General features: G+C 39.8%; 1 protein-coding gene across 1 annotated transcript; it reads right to left on the bottom strand.

The window, feature by feature from the left end:
• Nucleotides 1-87: 87 nt before the first annotated feature.
• Nucleotides 88-17,127, bottom strand: TUBB6 (tubulin beta 6 class V). The gene is made up of 4 exons (XM_074202624.1): nt 16,845-17,127; nt 15,987-16,095; nt 14,626-14,736; nt 88-1,976 (listed from the first exon to the last, which is right to left on the bottom strand). Exons 1-4 carry the CDS (start codon nt 16,899-16,901, stop codon nt 913-915), a joined length of 1,341 nt encoding a protein of 446 aa, XP_074058725.1. The 5' UTR covers nt 16,902-17,127; the 3' UTR covers nt 88-912.
• Nucleotides 17,128-17,631: the final 504 nt, after the last annotated feature.

Genomic DNA, 17,631 nt, shown 5'->3' with positions numbered 1-17,631 from the left:
ATATTACACAACTTCATTGGGCCTCAGTTTGTTTGTGAAATGAGCGCATATAGTGAAAAACATAATAGTCTTGTAAAAGAACCTGGGTTTGAATGATGATTTTCTTTTTATTGTTTGATTTTCAGTTTCTTTTGCAAAATTAGGGGGTCCCTTCCAATTCTAAATCTTACATACCAGATCAAGGATCTGCAAACCATGGTCTGCAGGCCAAATCCAACCAGCCACCTGTTTTTATACATTTTAAAATACAATAAAACTTCTATTTAAAATGTAGAAACCAGTCTTAGATCTTCAGCTGAAGTTTGCCAATCCCTAGACTAGCTCTTAAATTGTACGTTTATGTTTATATTATCAGTTAAGTCTTGAGGAAATAATATATGGAAATTAATATTTGTTTGGATTTCTCCTAAAACTGTCAAACTTTGCTGAGATGTGGAAGCTACTAAAAATACTAGTTACTATCTCCAAGATTCTCTGATTTGTTGATAAGAACAGTTTTTTTACCCTTTCAACTTGTTTCTTTAGTGATCAGACTGGTATTTTGCACAGCCACACACCTTGAAGTGTTAATATAGTTGTCATAAGTTGAAATAGTTTTTTTTCTTCTCTAACTTGATTCTGTTAAAATAAGTATTTGGTACCCAACCTCCCCAAAAAACAGATGAAGTAATGTGCCTCTTTTATTATGAATAGATTTTCTTAAGGTTTATGTTGCATATTCAGTATTATAAAATACTTTTCAGCCTATTTTTTCCACTAAGAGATGAAAAGGAAAAATTATCATTTTTTCAACTCCCTTCCATGCCAATTGTCTGCCACATTCAAAATACTTTAAATTGAAGGCATTTTATATGTTTAAAGGAATTTTATTAAGCTTTCATTTATGTTTTAATGTGACAGGGAATTTTTTCTTTATTCATTGATCTCTTCCTCATCATCTTCAAAAGTTTCCTCTCCATCATTGGCTGTAGCTTCTTGATACTGCTGGTATTCTGAGACCAGATCATTCATATTACTTTCTGCTTCTGTAAACTCCATCTCATCCATTCCCTCTCCTGTAAACCAGTGAAGGAAAGCCTTCCGGCGGAACATGGCTGAAAACTGCTCAGAGATACGTTTGAAGAGCTCTTGAATGGCAGTGCTGTTGCCAATGAAGGTGGAGGCCATCTTAAGGCCACGCGGAGGGATGTCACATACGGCTACCTTAACATTATTAGGGATCCACTCTACAAAATAGCTGCTATTTTTGTTCTGGATGGCCAGCATCTGCTCATCCACCTCCTTCATGGACATTGGGCCACGGAAGACAGTGGCCACAGTGAGATACCGTCCGTGTCTGGGGTCACAAGCGGCCATCATGTTTTTAGCATCAAACATTTGTTGAGTGAGTTCTGGCACAGTGAGAGCTCGGTACTGCTGACTCCCTCTGGCTGTTAAAGGAGCAAAGCCAGGCATGAAGAAATGAAGGCGTGGAAAAGGGACCATGTTGACTGCCAGTTTGCGGAGGTCAGCATTGAGCTGCCCTGGGAAGCGCAGTGAAGTGGTTACTCCACTCATGGTTGCAGACACCAAGTGATTAAGGTCTCCATAGGTTGGGGTAGTAAGCTTTAGGGTACGGAAGCAGATGTCATACAAAGCTTCGTTGTCAATGCAGTAAGTCTCATCTGTGTTCTCAACCAGCTGGTGGACCGACAGGGTGGCATTATAAGGCTCCACCACAGTATCAGACACTTTGGGAGAAGGCATGACACTGAAGGTGTTCATGATTCTGTCTGGATACTCCTCTCGGATTTTGCTAATGAGCAGGGTTCCCATTCCAGACCCTGTACCTCCTCCCAGGGAATGAGTGAGCTGAAATCCTTGCAGACAGTCACAGTGTTCACATTCTTTCCTCACTACATCAAGCACTGAATCTACTAGCTCCGCTCCTTCAGTATAGTGTCCCTTTGCCCAGTTGTTTCCTGCACCAGTTTGTCCTACGATAGAACAGAAGGAAAATGCATGTGATTTGAAAAGAGTGGTCTAATCTTCATCTAAAAGCTTTAACAACCAAAAAAGTTATGAAACTTTCTTTCCTTGTAGCCTGAGCTGCAAAATGTGAAAAAAAAATTTAATTCTTGTGCATACATTCAGGACTCAAGTTATAGACCAGATATGTGATATTCTGTTAGATATTGACAATGTTATTCTGCTTGTCCTCAAAGAGCTTCCAGTCTGGTGTGTGGTGTGGGAGACAAGTTTAACAAAGAAAATAAATCTATAGTTTTCGAATGCCTCCTGAGGCATTCAAAAAGCTGGAAAAAATCTTTTTTGATTTATGTTTGGTTTTTGACTGATGAAGAGAAACCATCTTTTCAGACAGATGAATCTTACTTGATAGAAGCTGTTTATTCCTAAAATATTTCCTGTAAAGCAAATTTCTATATATAAAATTGTTTTCCTTGTGACTTTTGTTGTAAACTTAGAAAAATATTTCACCAGAAAAAATTTTTGTCCTAATACTTAATGATTGTCAGACTTCAATCATTCTAGCTTTTGATAGAATGCCATCAAAACATTATTTCCTGCACTCAACCTCTATGAAAAGCCTCTTCCAACATCAACTATAGGTCATCATTGGGCATCTGTGCTCAAGTATTTTAGCTTGTGCTTCATAGTCACAGGCTGAGAACTCAAGACATCCATTGGAAATAAGTCTTCCTTAGAGAACTGATCCAAAGATATAATAAATTTCCAAATAAGAATAAAGCAAACCTTTTTTAAAAATACATTTGGATTAATTTTTTAACTAAACAACTTTTATTTTTTAATTGCATATTTTAAATTAATAAGCATTTATTTTCTCATACCACTTTCCCACTGAAAAGAAGAGAAGGAAAAACAAAAGATTTGTAACACATATAGTCATGCAAAACAATTTCCTTCTTGGCTATATTAAAAAATGTGTCTCCTGCACATTTAGTGCATAACCTCTGTCAGGAGATGGGTGAACATCATTCTTTCTCCTCTGGAATCATGTTTGATCCTTTCACTGACCAAAGACTTTCAGAGTTACTTGAAATTAATTTTCTAATAAGACATTAATATGTAGATAAAAATGTTAGCATGAAATTAAGTCATTTTCAGTCTAAAATTCTGACAGTTTATCTAAATAGAAAATGAAATAGACTTTTCTACAGAGGATCAAAATTCCTTGGTTTTTCCCATCCTGTTTCTAATCCTTAATTGGATGCCACTAATCTGGGATAAGGGCAGAGGAAGAAAAATTATATCAGAAAAAACAATTTAAGGTATAGTCATATGTTAAGGGGAGAAAAGGACATTTACTGAAGGGCAGTATGGTTTGGTGGGAAGACTTGTGTTGGAGTCAGAAGACTGAAGTCTAGACTACAACATACTAGCAGTATTAACAGGAAATTTCAACTACAATCAGATGGAAAGTTCCTGTGATCCTTAGGTTACAGCAGCAAAAACAAACATTTTCTTTAAAGCCATTTCTACATATAAAATCTCACTTTTTGACAGTGCCAAGGACTTTGATGGCCAGAACTTTTTTTTTTCTGAATCTAGCTGTGACTGCAGCATTCACTGAGGTAGATGCCAGGCCAAATTTTTATAAGGGTTGCTTTTCAGGATGACCCTTTCCACTTGAGCTCCTTACTTTCTTATCTAATTTCCTCCCCTGCTCTGCTAAACCCTAACCTTGGTTCATTCCCATCGTGGCCTTTGTTTCTATTCACATATGATTGAGCCCATTGGGTTCAATTATTATGGCTCGGCTATGTACCAGACGCTCCTAAGCACTGTAAATTCTTTAATTCTTGATTCACTCACTGTAGTTGATATTCCAAAACTTTTCATTCAGCCTTGAGCCCACTATGGCATTCCCCCTCCCCCAATCCTCTCAGTTGAAAGTTTCACTGAAAAAAATTTGTCATTTGCTGAGAGCTTCCTCTTTTTCTCACAATATTTAGATGCTGTCTCTACTATTTAAAGAAAAATGGTCTTTGCCAAGGCAAATCAGTAGGCACTCATCCTTGATCCCTTATCTCCAGCATATTACTTCCACTACTATCCCCACTTTCTGGCTTATCTTCAATCCTACTTATGACGGATTGCTTCCCTGATTCCTACAAGTATGTCTATATCTCCCATCTTGAAAAAACAAACAGCTTTTCTGACCATTCTATCTCTCTTCCCTTTTATGGTTAAACTCTTGAGAAAAATGATCTCTACTTGCTGCCTCTACTTTCTCTACTCTTCCTTCTAAACCATCTTCATTCTGTCTTCTGATTTCATCATTCAACTCAAATTGCTCTTCCAAATTTATTAATGATCCTTTAATATTGATTTTTTTCAGTCCTTATTCTTGACCTTTCTGCAGCCTCTGATGTTATCTGTCACCCTCTTTTTGATATTCTCTTTAGGTTTTCATGATACTTCTCTCTCCTGGTTCTTCTTTTGCCTGTCTAATTTTCAATTTCATTTTCTAAGCATGAGTGTTCCCTGACCCCCCCCCCCCCCGCTCTGTTCTGGGCTTTTTTCTCCTACAATCTCACTTGGGTTATCCCATTAGCACCCATGGTTCATTTGTCACCTTTATGTAGATAATTTCCAAAACTATTTATCTAGCCCTTATCTTTCTCCTAAGTTCCAGTCTTGCATCACCAGTAACTTTTTTGTCCTAAAGATATTTTAAACCTACCATCATTTTCTTTTCCCAAAAATCTCCCATCTTCTGAATTTCCCTATTACTGTTGAGAGTGCCACTCAAACTTAAGTACTTTGGTGTCATCTTCAACTCCCCACTTGCATTCACACAGTTGCCACCCTAGCACAGGTCTTATCACCTCATACTTGGATTATTACAGTGGTCTTCTACTTGGTCTGCCCATTACAAATCTCTTCCCTACCCCAGTCTATCTTTTACTCTACTTTTCTAAATAGTGGCTTGGCTTTGGCACACCTTTCCCTGTGAATATAAAATCTTCTGTTTTGTATTTAAAGTTACAACTGTCTACATCCTATTTTTCCAGTTTTCTTACATCTTACTCCCCTCTACATATTTTACAATACAGCAACATTGGCCTTCTCATATATGACACTTCATCTACTCGATTCCCTGATTGTCTTCTTCGCCTGTAATTTTCTCCCTCATCTCTCTTTCTTGGCTTTCTTCAAGACTCAGTTCAATAATCACCTTCTGCAAAGAGGCCTTCCCTCTCTCCATGCCCCAAATTCCCATTACTAGAATCTTCCCTTTGAGGTTTTCTTATATGTTTATATGAAGATTTTGCCTGGGTATACCCCATTATAATATAGTCTTCTTGGGGGCAGAGACCATATCTTTGCCTTTTTTTTGTACCACTAGTGTATATATTAAACTATCAATAAACACTTGTTGACTAAGTCCACTATTCTTTTTTTTTGTTTGTTTATTTGTTTTTTGCAGGGCAATGGGATTAAGTGACATGCCCAAGGTCACATACACAAGGTCACATTTGAACTCAGGTCCTCATGACTCTAGGGCCAGTGCTCTATCCATCCACTGCTTCACATAGCTGCCCCTAGGTCTAATACACTAAAGGAGGTATTAAAAGCAAATATATTTGCATATATACAGATGTGTACTGGAGCTATGATTTCCTTGAAGGAAACATTTTTTTTACCAATGTAGGTCAGCACCTTTTCTTCAATTTGTGATCTTAGTTGCTTGCAGCAGAGGTGTCAAATTTACTCCTGTGGTCCTAACCAAATTAAAATGACATTGGAAAATGTCTTAAAAATAAATAAGGTTAATTTGTGGTTTTCTAAGTCACCATGTGGTGTTTCTTTTTGAATTTGAAAAGATAACTAACTTGCCCAAGGATCACACAGTCATTACTTGTCTGAGACAGTATTCAAATCCTTGTTTTCTTGGTTTCAAGGATGGTTTTCTTTTTTACTAATCCCTGATACTTTGTGTGGGTATATTCTCCTAGCAACAATATATTAACAAAAAAACTAGAAACAAACTCATTTCCATTGGTTGATAAATGGTTGAGGTAAATTATAGTACATGAATATAATAGAAAATATTTATACTAGAAGCAACAAATGTGAAGAATTCAAAGAAATATGTGACTGGTATATATAAAGAATCTATCAATAGTATAAACTGATTTCTACCATATAATTAAATACAACACAGCAACTATCAACCTCCCTCTCATTCTGGATGCTAATACTTAATATCACATTTTAATTTTTTATTATTGATGTTAATAATATATAACATAGACACTGTGTTAAATGCTTAACCAATATTTCATTTGATCTTCACAATCCTGGGAGGGAGGTGCTATCATTATCCTTGTTTTACAAGTGAGGAAGCTGAGGCAAACAAGGTTAAATGACTTGCCCAGAATCACACAGCTAGGTCAAATATGAATTCAGGTCTTCCTGACTGTCTAGGTCCAAAGTGTTATCCACTGCACCACCTAGCTACCTCATTTCACTGTTTATTTAAACTTTCAAACCACTAAAACCCATAGAAAAATTTTACTTATTCCCAAGGAACCTTTCATTAACTGCTTTCAAATACTTTAACAGATATTGATTAGAACAAATTATTATCTATAAATAATAGATTGATAACAAAATTCTACAACAAATTTCAAGGCCATACTATAAGTCAGTAAAGGAAGGTACAGATCCCCTAATTTTGATTTTTGCCTAGCAGACCTTCCTATGGATAGAGCTGGGGAAAGTGAGGGTGGGAAGAGGCAGGCTTTATATTTTTAAAGGAAAGAGTCAGGAATTTTCAAGCTCTCCAGCTCTCTGTTACAGAGCTGAAATAATCCAAATGTGATTTTTGTGTGTGGACTGACATCCTGAAGGTGGGCTCACTTGATGTTATCTAGACATAGGTTTCCACTGACTTTATTTATTTTTACTGATTTGAAACCAGCTACCTAAAAGGACAAACTCCTTTGCCTAGGTTTCACTAAGCTATGACAATTCACAAACTAAGGTGATTAAAAATCAAATGATAATCATAAACATGAAAAAATAAAAATAAAACATTTTAAATGTACACCCACACACCGATATCCATACCCACACACAAACCAAGGGCAGAAGGATACAGAAAAAGGAGCAATTTTATTTCTACTTTGGTAAATATAATACATAATTTTAAAAAACAACTATACAACAAGGCCCATTTGGCCCATTTCCTGTTCTTGTAAAGTTCCAGGAGCTAAGACTGGTGTTTATATTTAAATGATCTTTTTTTTCATGTAAATACATTTATGTGTAAAAATCATTCCTGGCTCATTGGCAGTACAACAGAGTAATCAGCCCATGGACCTTAGTTGGACATCTTCTACTGTACATTAAGTCCAATTTCTTTAATACAATTTTCTTCCCTCCTTTTTTGTATGTTGAATTGGGTACAAAATAAAATAAGTCATGAACCAATACATATATACATATATACACACACATACACACACACACACACACACACACACACACACACACACAAGTGCTCTGCATTGTCAGACAAATCACAGATTTTAGAATTGTCCTTAGGACACTGAGTCCAGCTTTTTTAATTTAGAGATGAGAAAACTGAGGCCTAGAACTAATGACTTAAACAGGATTTGAACTCAGGTCTTCCTGACCAGATCCCCTATAGCATATATACTACATTGATCACATCAAATTCAAATAGAAATGGAACCATTAAGTCATACACAGGGGCTGCTAGGTCATTCAGTGTATAGAGCATCTGACCTAGAGTCAGGAAGTCTCTTCTTCCTTCCTGAGCTCAAATCTGGTCTCAGATACTTGCAAGTTGTGTGTCCCTGAGCAAGAGTCACTTAACTCTGTTTACCACTTTTGCCTCATTTGTAAAATGATTTGAAGAAAATGGCAAATCACTCTAGTGTCTTTTTTTTTTAGTTTTTTGCAAGGCAAATGGGGTTAAGTGGCTTACCCAAGGCCACACAGCTAGGTAATTATTAAGTGTCTGAGACTGGATTTGAACCCAGATACTCCTAACTCCAAGGCTGGTGCTTTCTTTACTACACCACCTAGCCGCCCCTTCCAGTGTTTTTGTTAAAAAAAAAAATCACTACAAAGAGGTCAAGCAAAATCAAACATGACTGAAAACAGCTCAACATCAATATCTATATATATCTATATCTATCTATCTATCTATATGTGTCACATATTTTTATTTATTTTGTTAAATATTCCTCAATTACATTTTACTCTGGTTTGGGACTGCCCATGTAGTTGATACCTCTGTAGTACCCCACAACCCTCTTCTCAGAACCTCAGGCTCTTTCTCCTTCTACTAGACTGGATATCAGAAATAGACAGGTTCCCTCACAGCCTCTAAATCAATGCAGGTCACATCATGAATGCCTATTACCTTCTTGCTGATTGAGAGCTTAAATCTTTTATTATTTCTAAAAAGTAGAGAAATAGGGAGAAAAATAAACACTTCAATCACTAAGCCCCTTCTCTTGGCCCTGAAAAAATATACCAAAAAATATTTAAATCATTGTGGATTTGTTTTTAGGTTGAAACAGATTTCTCTCTGGCGTATGTCACACTTGGTGTCTGCACCTGTTGGTAGGAGCTCCATGGTTATTCAGCCTCTTATCCAACTCAGGAGTAAATTTCCTTCCAGTTGTTCCAGATTTCCTTTTATCTAACAGGCACAATGGCCTTTTACACAGCAGCATTTGATAGTTATCAAGAAAGGAACAGCTCAGACCAAAGCAGAGACAACAACCCAGTTTTCCACTCTTCTGCATAGGGAACCAGGGCATGCTACAACTGCTGACCATTTTAATTGTTTCAAGTGAGCCATTTCCTTGTTCTGTTCTCCCTGACTGTAGATACAATCTAGGATGTGACTATTCCCTAATGAGGATATAGAAATCACTGAACTTCCTGCACAGCTGTGGAACAACATAAAAACAGCTGTCATTTCTTCTTTTCTTATTCTTTGCTTCTTCTCTCCTCCTTCTCCTCCTTCTACACCTTCTTCTTATCCATTGTCTCCTCTTCTTCCTCTTCTTCCTTTTTTTCTCCCTTCTCTCCTCCCCTTTCTCCTTCCCTCCCATTCTCCTTTCACAGTCTTTCTCTCTCTCTACCCCCCTCCTCCCTCCCTCTTATTTTTCCCTCCCTCTGTCTCTCTTTTTCTTCCCTGCTCTCCCTCCTCTTTTCCTTGCCAAGGTAGACAGCCATACATAGCAGGCAGGTACCAAAGCTAATCCCATCCAACAGAGGACAGGTCACATCCCTTCTCTAAGTTCTTTTTTTTTCTTTTAATTTTTGCAAGGCAATGGGGTTAAGTGGATTGCCCAAGGCCACACAGCTAAGGAATTATTAAGTGTCTGAGGACAGATTTGAACTCAAGGTACTCCTGACTCCAAGGCCAGTGCTCTATCTACTGCACCACCTAGTCACCCCCTTGTCTAAGTTCTACTAAAGTTATAAGATGTAGAAAAGTAGTTATTCTTCTTGATCAGTGAATAAGGATTATTATGTCTTTTCCCAAAAATGATAGCTGTAGATACTTTTTATTTTTATTCTATTTTATCTTATTTTAGGTTTTTGCAAGGCAAATGGGGTTAAGTGGCTTGCCCAAGGCCGCACAGCTAGGTAATTATTAAGTGTCGGAGACCTGGTTTGAACCCAGGTACTCCTGACTTCAGGGCCTGTGCTTTATCCACTACGCCACTACGCCACCCCTACTTTTTAAAATAGGCATGCATTCCTCCATTAAAATAACAAATAGTTGGAATTAAACAGGTTGCTTCAGAGATGCATAAAACAAGAATAAATCAAGGTCAGAAGTTGCTCCTTCAGTGAACAAAGAGAGCAAACTCCTAAAGACAGTTCTCTTTTACTGAGTTTATACCATTTGCTGTGGTTCCTAAATATTTATAGTAGATTGGTCCTGAGGCTTTCTCTCTATGTTCTTGGAAAAAGAAGGAAGCTAGAGACTTTTGAATATTTTGAAACAGTCTCATAGCAACTGTAGCTCCTAGTTAAATATTTGGGGGTTATGAAATGAACATCACCAGTAATGTGTTGTGACATTGCAGTTAGTGACTCTTGACTGTAGAAAATGAGACTATAATTTATCAAGCTTCAGTCAAGCCTCAACAGATACCTCTGAGCTGTCTTTCTCTGGCAGAGGACACACCCTCTGATTTATATCCTGTTCAAACCTCTCTGAAGTCACCATTGCACTGGGTAGATTTTATAACTCCAAACTTTGTCAGCTTTGAAACTGAAAAAAAGTTACAAATGGGAGAAATGCTGAAAGCAAATCTTCCCTTTCACCACAGTATGCACATGACACATTTGACCCACTGAGATATCTTTCCATAGGATGCCTCCATAACTATAGCCTAAGCAGAAATCAATTGAGTTGGAATTTGGGGTGGCTAGGTAGTGCAGTGGATAGAGCATTGGCACTGGAGTCAGGAGTACCTGAGTTCAAATGTGACCTCAGACACTTAATAATTACCTAGCTGTGCAGCCTTGGGCAAGCCACTTAACCCAATTGCCTTGCAAAAAAAAAAAAAAAACCAACTAAAAAAAAAGAAAAATGGAATTTAATCCATTTTCTCCCTATATTGCATTCCTGTTCTTTTATGTAAACTTGTTGCATACACATGCATCCCATTCAGCTGTCAGTTTTAGCAAAACATACCTAAATAATTTTTTAAAAATCAAGTAAATTCATATATTATTGGATTATTGGTTTGTAGCCATTCTGTTGGGGAAGTCACAGATGGGTGGGGACACAAGTAAGGAGCTTGTTTTTAGTGATCACTCAGTGGATGTATCCTTTCCATGTTTACTCTAAATCAGGGGTTCTTAACCTATGAAACTATGAATCCCTCAATATTTCAGGGAGTCTATAAATTTAGAAGGGGAAAAATTAGATCTTTACTTTCATTAACCCTGAACTAAAATATAGTATTTCCTTCTATTATTAAAAACCATTATCCGAGAAAAGGTCCATGATATCAAAAGAGGTTACAAGTGCCAAAGGGGTCTATGATATTAAAAAAGTTAAAGGTAGCTAATACCAGCATTTCACCTACTCTAACATTTCACCCACTGGATATCACTGGAAATACCTGACCCTCTGGTTCTAAATCAAATATGCATGCATTGCTCATTTCTTTTATCTCACTGGAGAGAAGCCCTGGACCTATTGCCAATTAATAAGTGCTATAGGACGTCCTATATTGCTGCCAGGATAGAATTTGGAGTCAAGGAACCTGGATTCAAACCCCAGGTTCTTTTACTTACAAGACACTTATTTAACTGAGTGACTCACTTTGCTTCCATCAGCCTCAGTTTCCTCATCTATAAAATAATAGCACCTACCTTATATAGTGGCTAAGAAATTCAACTGAGATAGCAAACTCTGAGGTACCATCTAAAATCCAACTATTCTTATAATGATTCCTTTGACCCTAGGCTAATTATCTAATTCCTTAGACCTCTATTTACTCACTTGTAAAATGAAGAAGTTAGATTGCATGTCCTCTAAGGAAACTTTTAGCTCTAAATCTTCTGACCTAGGTGAATGTGCCAACTAGACCACTTGTTAGCTATACAACTTGGGACAAATTCTTTCACCTTGATCTGATCTTCGTTTAACCAATCAATAACTATTTATTAAGTGCCTTCTATGTAACAGTCACCCTGCTAAATACTAAGGTTGCAGAAAGAAAAAAAACAGTCCCTATTTCTTTAAAATGAGAAAAAGCATGCATATTCTATTACTAAATAGGGTTATTATGAGCAACAAAGGAGATTTCCCATGCAAAAATTCTTCAAAACTGCAACAGGGTTAAATAAATGTACAGGAGTAATTCTCAGAAAGGCATCATGGTTCAGTGGGGGAAAACACTGAACTAGGAGACTGAGTTTGAACCCTGTCTCTGATACTTATTAGGGATGAGACCATTGACAAGTACTTGATAGGGTCCTTAAAAATTCTTGTCTTTTCCCCTCATTTAAGTAATTAAGAAACAGGTTCAGAAAGGTAAAGAAGAGATCTGTCCAAGGACTGAAAAGGGAAAAAAAAAAAAAGAAAAAGTCAGGAAGGGAACCCATTGCTTCTAACAATCTGTTGAGAGTATTTCCTTATCTATAAAATGAAGATAATAATACCTGTAGTCCTTAGCTCACATGAGATAAAGTATTTAATAAGACACTTTGCATACTTTAAAATGCTACATAAAATTTCAACTATTATTATTTTCCCACACATTAATCAAAAGGCAGAAGCTTAAATGTTAATAAGGGAAACCAATCTTCCTCCCAGGAGGGAAATCTTGAGTACTATTTTTTTCCCCCTTCATCAAGAAATCATTTGGTTTTGGTCATACTAGTAATACCTGAGTAACAAAAGGGAAGATCCTTCTAACACTCCTATCCCTGGATGTGTCAGATCTGAAATTATAGTTGGACACAATAGATATTTTTTTATTCTCTAAAACTGGCATTTCCTTAAAATAGTGGAGTTTGCTACTACTTTAAATAAAACAAGATCCAAAGTTTTCTAAATTTCCCTAAGAACACTTGAACTAGGGTTAGTTCTTCTGCACATTTCCTGTGAGGACACTGTGGTCAGTCCTAGGTATTAATATTACCTCAATGGAGAGATACAATAAAGGATGAGTTTCTTCATGATGCCTATGGTATCATTAAAAATAGTGGGAGGATCACAAAGCTAGACCTATGAGTTAGAGGCAAGATTTGGTGAAGTTTCAGCTCTGTAATCATCCTTCCAAAGAGAAGAGCTTTCTTAAATAACTGTAGTACCAGATGACAATCTGATACCAGCCCCACCCCAAAATCATTCCATCTATTGACCAACTATATCTTCCCAGAAGTTACTGCAGTATACCTGGAACTGGGGGAGCTGTGCACTTGGCTTCCTTAGACACATCTCTGTTACTCATTGCCCAGATTTCATAAAGATTCCACTCCAACCCTGGGCCAGTATTTTTGAGGGTAGTAGAAAGAACATTGGCATTGGAAGCAGAAGATCTTGGTTCATGTTCTACTAATTATATTAACTGTATGGCTAGCAAATCTCTTCATTTCTGTTTCCTCATTTATAAAATGATGCAGGTCAGAAAAGATGATCCAAAGGTTTCTTCTAGTTCCATGTCTGATTCTTTATTCTGGAGTACCTGCTCTTTCCTTCTAACATAATCACTGCCCTCACCACTTAAAGAGGAGAACCAAACATGCCCTGAAATTTGGTCTATGTTCTAGTTTTTGCAAAGATAATTCTGTACAATAGGTATCAGAATTTCACTATCTGGACTTATACCCTTTGGGGATGGGAATGGAATGGGAGGGAATGGTTCTCTCTTCCTATGACAACATATCAAACTTGTGCTTTAGACATTATCTAATTTATTTAGCATGTACAAAAGATTTGGGTGGGGCACTAAAGCTACTGTTTAGCCTTAATTTTTCATTAAGGCTCATTTTAGGTCTCATCCTGCCTCCTTAAACACTCTCGTCAACTGAGATATTCCATACTCCCTCCATTTCCTCAACACCAAATCAATTAGTGTAGTTCCTGAGAATATTTTTGTCTAATTATGCATACACATTTATCATTTTAAATTTTATTACCTTTATATAAATTCTCTTCTGCAATAGAAAATGTATATTTTTGTAAAATCCACATCATTTATGTTTTGAATCAGTTTCTGGAATAGCCTGTGGAAGGCCACTAAAAATCCATGGACCACACTGATTCAAAATAATGGCCAGAATGCTCACTTAATCTTTTTGATCTAAGATCCCTAAGGCACAGACCTACCTCAAGCTGAAACTAAAGGAAATCCCACATTTTTTCCTCTCTGAACCTTTATTCATACCTGGAATGACCCCCCCCCTTTCTAAATACAAACTCATTCTTCAAGGACCAACTCAAGCTCCATTCCTCTGTGAAATTTTCTTTGAACATGGCAGTCTGATAGTATCATTACCTCCAGGGTATCTCTTTCTGTCAAGACCTGATCTGTATTTCCCTACAGTTGTTGCTTAACTTTTCATACGTAGGTGGCTCATCTGCTCTACAGGACTGCAATTCCTGCAGAAGAGGTCCACATCTTAAAAACTTTCTGTATTCTCAGTGCTATACTATACTAGCTTAAGGACTGAATTTTGGTGGAGTTCAGTAAATGCTTGTGAATTTCTTGGGGGCAGTTATGTAATTAGCATTTGTTGAAGGAATGATAGGGATGAATAAATGAGAAATACTGCTTTTCTACCAGGTATATTTAAAGCACTATTTAATAATGTTAGCATTAATAATATTATATTTTTGTTCTTATACTTCTGTTTTCTGTTCAAAGGTCATATATATATATATATATATATATATATATATATATATAACCTTATTTTTCTTGCCCCTTATCAGTTTGAACATTAAGCATATCATTAGCCACCTCCCAGTCCGTGCCCTTCAACCCCCATTTTGCAAATGTAGAAGAAAGGACACAAGAGCCTAAAGTGATGTTAATGGTCACCCAGTGACACATTAAAATTGGACAGAAGCATACATACCAAAGATGAAATTGTCAGGTCGGAAGAGCTGACCGAAAGGCCCAGATCTTACACTGTCCATGGTTCCTGGTTCCAAGTCCACTAGGATTGCCCTGGGAACATACTTCTGGGCTAAATAAATAAACGAATGAATGAATGAATGAATGAATGAATGAACAAATAAACAAACAAACTAATAAATAAAACTCATCCCATGATGTTCTTTTCTAAAGGTTTCTTCAAGGCAAGAGCTATCTCCTCTATGGTTAATTCCATTAAGTTTGATAATTGCTTGGGAGGTGGATCTCATTTGAAGAGGCTGCTATGAATCTGCTTTGACTTCCTTGTTTCTAAAGGGAAACTTTCCATTTTTAGTCCCATGGAAAATAAACTGTTTTTGTTGTAGAAGCCGATTTGGAGTTTTTTTGGTTCTCTGGCCAATTTCTCTCCCTTCTCTCCCTTAAAAAGTTTAATCTTGCTAGTGTTGGTTCCCAAAATAGGCTCTTTAAAATTCCAATTAAAGTTATGCAGCCCTCTGCCTTCCTGCTGATTACTTTTATTTGTAATAGACTCTTTTCATCCCAGTTGGACAAGAAAGAAATTGTTTCCATCTACCCAATGGAAGGACAACTGCTTCTGAGGTGAAATGTGACAGAAACTATCCTAACATTCCCTAGACACAAAGAGTTCAGGATGATCTAAGTCTCTAAAAAAAAAAAAAACCCGCCATAACCAGTTCTTGAGAGAACTGAAACCCACCAATAATCTAAACACTTCACCTTCAGCCCCCCAGTATTAACTTACTTCCCCATAAAGACTTATTGTGGTCTCGGCAGTAAAACGGATAGATTTGAATTTAACTGTTCTAGTAAGCCCTTGGAGATACAGGCAGAAAAAAGAAATAAAAATCCAAAGGGCAGGTAGCAAGGAGAAAGAGCGGCTAGAAACCAAGTCACTCCAAAGTTAGATAACACAAAACTTTTTCTCCTAAACTTGTAAAAGGTGGTTTTTGAATGGGGAAGGGTGCGGTGGGGTGGCTTGGGGACGAAAAGAGCAAACTGGCATCCCAGACATTTCTGGTGGGAATTCATTTAAATTAACCAGCGGATTTCCCGCCTCTGTCGGGGAGGAGCAACAGCAACTCCCATTGTAACTTTTCCGAAAACAGAAAACCTTCGGGGCCCTCTTTCTTCTCCTGGGCCGGGCCTCGCCGAACGCGCCCGTCTTCGCGGAGGGAGGGAGGGAGGGGATGGAGCCTGCCCGGGCAGCCCAGCTCGGCTGACCGCCGGGGAATCTGGCCGGACGGGTGGGGGGGTCATGGGACGGGAGGAGCCGGACGGCCCTGACCCCTTCCTGGCGCCCCCCGCTCGGGCACAACTCACTGGATGACTCATTGTAGTAGACGTTGATTCTCTCCAGCTGCAGCGCCGAGTCCCCCACATAGCCCCCGGCGGGGTCAATCCCGTGCTCATCGCTGATCACTTCCCAAAACTTGAGGGAGCAGGAAGAGCAGAGAGGAACAAAGGGGGAGGGGGAGGGGAGGAAGAGGGAGAGAAAGTAAGCACTTAGAGGGAGACACCCCGACCCTCCCCTCACACCGCACCCCTTATCCGCCCAGGCCTTGTGGGCAGCCTCCCCACCTCCCTTCTCTCGGAGTCCCAGGGAAGGGCGGGGGGGAATCCAGGGGTGGGTGGGGAAGAAGTGGGGGGGGGGCGGGGGGACGTGGTAGAGCAGCTGCTGAATTCCTAGCGCGCCAGAGCTCGGCCGAGCCGCTCCCTGTGCCCCGAGAGGGAGTGGGCTGGGAAGGACCGGGTTGGAGCCCGACCGGCATGGGGTGGGAGGTGAGGGACGGGGCAAGGGGTGCGTCGGGCGGCCTGTGCCGGATTTGGGGCTCTTGGAGCCCGGCCGCCCCCTCAGCTTTCCCCACCGCCCCAGGCACCTTTTTAGGCTTCCACGCGGCCCGGCCCGGCTTGAGTAGGGGTTTGTGTAACTTTGGGATGCTCAGAGAGGGGCTGGAAGAGATGGGAAGCTGTGGGATAGGGGCGCCGGAGAGGAGGCACTCGGGGCGGGCCGGGGCTCAGGTCACTCCAGAGGACCGGCCCGCGCAGTTCATTCAGGGCCCAACCCAAGAAACAGCGATCCGTCAGCACCCCCAACCTCGTCTTCATACTCCTGCAAGAAGCCCCCCCCCCCCCAATACAAACAGCCTTCCTCACCCCGCTCCTACCCTCCTCGCTCACCTTGGTGCCAATCTGATTACCGCACTGTCCGGCCTGGATATGGACGATCTCCCTCATCGCGGACGGCGGTACCGGGTTCCGCTGGGCACTGCTCTGTCCTCCGGCTCTTGGACCTGGGGGCAAGTCTTGCGTGGCTGGGGCTGGGGAAGATGGTGTGAGTGGAGATCCGGAGCCGCTGCGGGGACTTGGGGCTCCTCCACCTCGGCTTGGCTTCTTCCTACCCCTCGGGTTGCTGAGGTTCGTATCCCCGACTGCCCCAGCCCAAGTGGGACCAGCTCTGGACCCCGCCTCTTCCACCCCGTGCTATCTCTCCCCCCCCTGGCCTCGCCCCTGGGGCCCGGAGGAGGTCCAGGACCAATGGTGGCGGGCCTTAATCCTCCTGGAGACGCCCCCATTTTCCTCCTCCCCCTCCTCCCCCTTCAGCTCTGTCCTCCAAACCCAACTCGAGTCTTTGGGCATCGACCACAGGGCAGCCCACCAGGAGCTTGCAGTCCAGACTCTGGGAATAAGCATCAGGCCAGCTGTGTTCTCGGGGACGTCTCTCCCTCCCCTTCCCTTTTCTGATAAAGTAAAAGGGACTGTAGAAAGAGTGATGGTCTCTTTTTCCTCGCCTGGAAAAAAGGGAGTTGTTGCTATTATTTTTGTTTTGAGATCAAATACAGTGCGACGTGCTCTGCAAACCTTAAATTAACGGTGTAGAAATGTTGGCAGACGTACTCCAAGGTCCATTCCTCCCTCAAATCCCTAATCCAAACCCCTGGATTTGAATCTCAGGCTATTATTTTAC

The sequence above is a fragment of the Macrotis lagotis genome, chromosome X (genome assembly GCF_037893015.1).
Source record: "Macrotis lagotis isolate mMagLag1 chromosome X, bilby.v1.9.chrom.fasta, whole genome shotgun sequence".
Classification (NCBI taxonomy): Eukaryota; Metazoa; Chordata; class Mammalia; order Peramelemorphia; family Peramelidae; genus Macrotis; species Macrotis lagotis.
This window is presented reverse-complemented; position numbering and strand designations above follow the sequence as displayed.

Bases quoted from the DNA above. Each gene is read 5' to 3' on its own strand.
- TUBB6 (XM_074202624.1), bottom strand. From the start codon at position 16,901: ATGAGGGAGATCGTCCATATCCAGGCCGGACAGTGCGGTAATCAGATT. The intron at 14,737-15,986 runs GTGAGTTGTGCC...TTATTTATTTAG, and splicing joins CTACTACAATGAGTCATCCA to CCCAGAAGTATGTTCCCAGG. The intron at 1,977-14,625 runs GTATGTATGCTT...GTTCTATCGTAG, and splicing joins ACCTGACAATTTCATCTTTG to GACAAACTGGTGCAGGAAAC.